The sequence below is a fragment of the Eleutherodactylus coqui genome, chromosome 13 (genome assembly GCF_035609145.1).
Source record: "Eleutherodactylus coqui strain aEleCoq1 chromosome 13, aEleCoq1.hap1, whole genome shotgun sequence".
NCBI lineage: Eukaryota > Metazoa > Chordata > Amphibia > Anura > Eleutherodactylidae > Eleutherodactylus > Eleutherodactylus coqui.
In genome coordinates, this window is record NC_089849.1 from 63,777,248 (window position 1) to 63,783,247 (window position 6,000).

At 44.2% G+C, this 6,000-nt stretch overlaps 1 protein-coding gene across 1 annotated transcript in view; it reads left to right on the plus strand.

The window, feature by feature from the left end:
• PCIF1 (phosphorylated CTD interacting factor 1) overlaps positions 1-4,296 on the plus strand; it is a 63,445-nt gene extending 59,149 nt beyond the window's left edge. Inside the window, exon 16 of the mRNA XM_066587546.1 lies at positions 3,461-4,296. Coding sequence (XP_066443643.1) covers positions 3,461-3,674 — 214 coding nt within the window. The 3' untranslated portion in view covers positions 3,675-4,296. The remainder of the gene's footprint in view (positions 1-3,460) is intronic.
• The last annotated feature ends 1,704 nt before the right edge of the window (positions 4,297-6,000 follow it).

Genomic DNA, 6,000 nt, shown 5'->3' on the forward strand with positions numbered 1-6,000 from the left:
ATAGCCATTGAGGCGTTGGCGATACGTCTGAGAGATACCCCTAATGTAAAAGGTATTAGATGGATGGACATTGAGAGTAAGGTGGGACTATACGCGGACGATACAATTCTTTTCCTATCAGACCCAACGAACTCATTCTCCCAGGCCATGACCCACATAGACAGGTTTTCCAGTTTTTCAGGTCTATATGTCAACTGGTCTAAATCGACAATCCTATACACAAACTCCAACCCCGGAAACGACCCCTACGTAACTAAATACGGGCTAAGACCAGTCCAGACATTCAAATACCTGGGAATACTAATGCCGTACGACCACAACAACGCTATAGCAGAAAATATAGACCCGTTGCTGGACGATATGAGACACAAACTAAAGGGATAGACCAAACTACCACTCTCTGTGGCGGGGCGCATAAACCTTATTAAAATGGCCATACAGCCTAAATGTTTATATATACTACAGCACATGCCAGTAACAGTCCCCAAACGCCTCTTTCGGACACTAAACTCCCTGATCATCTCCTTTGTATGGAACTCCACTCGTTCCAAACTAAGCTTGTCGACACTACAAAGACCCAAAGAGCAAGCCGGAATGGCCCTCCCGGACCTCCGACTCTACTACTTGGCAGGACAGCTGAGGAACATACGGACCTGGGTCTTGAACCGGGAGCTGCCCATAGCAGACAAACAACTGGTGAAGCAAGTAAAAGGCAATAATCTTTTAAATTACCTAGAATTCCCACAATATACTAACCCCTCCGACGTGGTCCCACTTCACAGACTAGCTCTTGGGGTGTGGAGGGAGGTGAAAGCGCTACAACGATACCGAGACATAATACCCGAGCTCTGTCTCTGGAATAACCCTGGTTTCGCCGCCCTACAATCAATCCCAGATCCACAATATTGGATGGCCCAAGGGGTACACACACTAAACGACATATACACAGACGAAATACTCCCTACATTCACAGAACTACGTGACAAGCTGCAGTCCCCACATCTCCAACTATTCAGATACTTCCAGCTGAGACACGCCCTAAATACCCAATTCCCACCCGCTTCAACACATATATCTAAATTCCCTACAATCGGCATCCTCAAGTCTCAGGGACCTAGGGGGCTAATCTCGGCCCTATACACACATCTCCTCTCGGCCAAAATAGCCCCTAACCCACCTGTAGCATATGATAAATGGAAGCAAGTTATTCCATCTCTCACACCCGAGGAATGGCAGGACATCTCCGAATCCCACCTGGTAGTTTCCCCTGCTGTAAATAATAAATTAATCCAACTATACATAACGTACCAAGCCTATCTCACCCCTAGCCGCTTATACAGAATGGGCGCCGCATCCTCAAATGCTTGCCACAGGTGCCGTCAACCAGAGGCGAACTTCTGGCACTTGATATGGGAATGTCCCCCAATTAATGAATACTGGTCGGAAATTACCAACCTCATAAACACACTATTGCCTCCCCCACTGACTATTGAATTAGACCCCAAGGTGGCGCTGTTTAGCCTGTTAGAGGAGGAGGTATGGCCACACCATACCCGCACCTTTCTTGAAAAGGTCCTGTTCATGGCCCGGAAGACAATAGCTATGAAGTGGATGGCGGTGGAGGCTCCCTCCATCCTACACTGGACCCAAATGGTAAACACCGTAATCTCCTACGAGAAAATCATCTACCAAAACAGAGGATGCCCCGCCAAATTCGGGAAAGTATGGGGGATATGGATTGACTCCCACTCTACCCTACAAATGGAATAGCCCCGAATCCCGACTTACACCCCCCCCCCCTCAGATAAGTGTCAGCAGACCTGCACCACAGTTCCTCTATTAAGACCGAAACAAACCAGAGCAGAACCGTTTTGAAAAAGTTATAAAGTTTATTGTTGTCAAGTTATTCAAGGAATACAGCAATAAGTTATATGGATTTAAATACAATGGAAATATATGTATGAACGACGATACAACTAACAAAATTCTTTGTATTCTGTATTCTACAATGCTTCAGTTTTCTTAAAATAAAACGAATAAAAAAAAAAAGATCTGTATTTGCCCAGTAGAAAATAATACCAGTCAATGCAAATACGGAGGCAAAATCAGACTAAGGCCTCATGTCCACGGGGAAAATCAGGCCCGCTATGGATTCTCCATGGAGAATCCGCAGCGGGTCCCTCCTGCCCCGCGGACATGAGCGCTGAAAATAGAATATACTCACCTGCAGCGGTCCGTGCGTGTCTTCCCTTCTTCCCGTCCGGATCTTCTTTCTTCCGCCGCGCCGAAGCAAGAAGATCCGGCCGGGAAGAAGGGAAGACACGCACGGACCGCTGCAGGTGAGTATATTCTAATTTTAGGTCTCCCGCGGATCCGGACTGCTTCCATAGGCTTTAATAGAAGCCTGCGGGAGACCCGCACGAAATGGAGCATGGTCCGGATTTTTTCACGCGGATCCGCGTCTGCAGGAAAAAATGACATCCGCAGGTATTTAACTACCTGCAGGTGTCTAATGCATCCCTATGAGGTGCGGATCCACGTGCAGGAAAAACACTGCAGATTTTAAATTTTAATTTACAAGTGGACATGAGGCCCAAGGCCTCATGTCCACTTGAAAAATACAATCCGCGCAGAATCTGCAGCAGATTCCGCGCGGATTTGTTTTAAATGGTATTTTTTTTGCATGCAGATATCCGCACACATTGCTATCAATGTGATAGCAATGTTGCCGATTCGTGCGGAATCCGCGGCAAATGGAGCATGCCAGGTTTTTCTCCCGCGCGTGAAAAACGCAATTCTTTTAAAATTCCATCCGCGGGTGCAAAAATCTATTTAATGGACTGCGGATGGCCAATGATTCCCTATGGGCAAAATCCGCTGCGGAATCCGCAATTCCATTTAGCTAGTGGACATGAGGCCTAAAGCAGTGTGTGCTGTGTTTTGAAAATACCATTATGTAAATAGATATAGATTTACTTTAGCTCCTTATTAGAGTCTGCAAAACACGGACTAAATGTGGAATACAAATATGTTTGTCTGAAAGAGGCCTTATTGTGTATTTGCTTCATAGTAACTTATCTGTTACGTTTCTGTGTATTCCTGTCCTCATGTTACATATACATATATATATATATGCGTAACATGAGGAAATACGTATTTGATCCCTTGCTGATTTAGTAACTTTGCCCACTGTCAAAGACATGAACAGTCGGTAATTTTTTGGGTAGGTTCATTTTAACAGTGAGAGATAGAATATTAACCTACCCTAATAATTATAGACTGCTCATGTCTTTGACAGTGGGCAAACGTACAAAATCAGCAAGGGATCAAATACTTATTTCCTTCACTGTATATACAGTGTGTGTGTATGTGTATATATATATATATATATATAATCTTTTCTAGCCTACAATATTTACTGATCTGTGCTAAATTGTACATTTCTCATTTCTCTCCACAGAGATGACCTGTATTACAAGGCCGTACACAATACCGCCATACTGTTTCTGCAGAATGAAGCAGGCTTCCAGAAGTGGACCCCAACCCCGGAGCGTGTTCAGGAGCTGAGTACATCATATAAACACTCGGGAAGGTTCACCAATTCCTCTTCTGGGAGCTCTGAGAAAGAATCCACAAAGGAGGAGGGCACCAGCAAGGACAGTGTAAATAATTAGAAGCATAGATGGAACATAGACATTCCCATTTCTGTGGGCAACACACCCTAATCATTAGGGCGGGACGTAAATCTCCATTTACTAGGACACAATTATGGTCTCTTGTCTGTGTACTGTACAGCTGATTTCTGAGACCACCTACCACTTTGTAGGACACAGGAGCAGTATCCCAGGCTGGCTGATGCTGGGGCGAGGATGATACTATGCCTGTGTCTTCTCTATCTGTAAGAGACGGCCATTAGTCCTCTGCCATGTGGGATGGCCACATTGTTCTGTGTGGAGGTGTTGGAGAGAGGAAATAGCGCTGATGTGTGAAGTTGTGTGTGTGGTGCTCTGCTCATGTGTATGAAGTTGTGGATATAAACTCTTTGCCTCCTATGTAAGGGGATGTATGTAGCTCTCCCATGTATATAGCTCTCCACAGCTGCCTCTCCGCAGTATCCTCGGTGTTGTTAGGAATTTGCATGTTTTATCCTCCCTTGGCATTTTGTGTGTACGTGCAGATTTTCTTTTCTGGTATTGTGATTGTGCACGTCGGTTATGTGCTAATTATTCTTTGTAATTAATTTAATGTTTAACCATTTTATTACTTTTATCAAACAAGTAAAAGGTCTATTTTTGATTTCCGTCTCCGAGTGTTAATGCACCTAAATCAATAACACTGATCCAAGCTGTGTGTGCATGTGGAGGAGCAGCACCGAAGCCTATTATCTCCCAGAACACCGGTCACAAAACAATGCACCGAAGAACATTTACTCTTCTAATCATCTTCAATGATCATTTTGCTGTAATAAGTATTACATTAAGCTTAAATGTCAGCATATGGGCTGGCTGTGGCATTCCTTTGCATTTGTTCCAACCACCTGCTGTTCCCTTTGATTTGTCTGCTTTATGTCTGCAGAGCTTTCATATTTTCTACTATGTTTACACGTTTGTGTTTTGTTCTAGTTCAAAGAGATTTCTAATAATGAAAAGTAATGAAGCATTCTCCTAATAGATTTGGGGATTTCAAAATTTGCACTCCTCTCTAATAGTAACAAAAAGTCAACTGCATAGACAGTCGCACGCCCTGTGATCAATACTTTTGTAGTAATACCACTTCCTTAGATGGGGTAACTCACCAAAATCAATAAATAATTTAAGCAACCCTCTGGGCCTGGAGAAACAAAGATGGCTGCATCGGCTTCTCTAAATGCCTGATGCATACTGTGTATTAGTATGTATCATATGTGTACGACACTGCGCCTGCTTTGATTATCTAGTACTGTCCATGTAAGCAGCACTGGCCAGTCAGATCAGCATGCACTGTCATAGACTACCAATGCATAGTGTGCATCAGATAGTCAGAGAAGCCAATGCAGCCTTTGTTTCTCCAAACCCGGAGGGTCGCTTTAATCGCTGTGGGTCTGGATGCGGGGACCTCAGGATCATGAAATGGTGTACCCCAAGTCCGTTAGGTGAGGGGAGCAGTGGTGCACATGCATGACCAACGCTCCCTTCACTTCTGTGAATGTATCGCTCTACTCAACCGGTGAACTCGGGCGTATACCATTCTCATGATCCCTGGGGGTCCCAACAGTCAGACCCCTAACGATCAATTATTTATTGCCTATGCTTTGCATAGGTCATAAGTGATTTTGGTGGGATAACCGTTTAAAAGCAATCTATCAGCAGGTTTATACGTCCCGAACCACGGCCAGCATGAACCTGGGACAGGTATGTACACTGCGCCTATATAGGTCTTATTCTGATACGCTTTGAAGATGCTCCGAGTTACAGGGGCAATCCTACGCCATCCTATACAGCAGAGTGACAGCTCTCTCCTTGTTTGTGTATAGGGAGAGAGCTGTCAGGCAGGGTGAGGCTGGCACAGGGCTGTCACCATGATTTGCAACCCATTTGGACAGCATCTTCAAAGTGTGTTTATTCTGAAGCGCCATTGTGTTTCCAGATAAGACATACACGGGCGCAGTGTGCATATATTGGTTTACTACTTTAACATCCATGGGTGCGACATTTCCTATGCTTTAAATGGAAAAGAGGTGCTATGATAACCACTTTTTGATCCATGCATTAAATGAAGGAGTAGATCTGTACATTAGTACCATCATCTCTGGAGAACATTTCTCATTGGCTTATACACAGTGTATACCTGTCCACATCTCTGCTTTATTCCTCTGTCCTCCCATCCTATGTCCTTCACCTAGAGTATTCACAACGCCATGTATGAGCACAGTAGTGGTCCTTATTTATATCTTGCTTCAGTCGTATAATGGTATTTGGCGCCATTATAGTTGATGTTTTTTGCTTTTTTTATTACATGAAT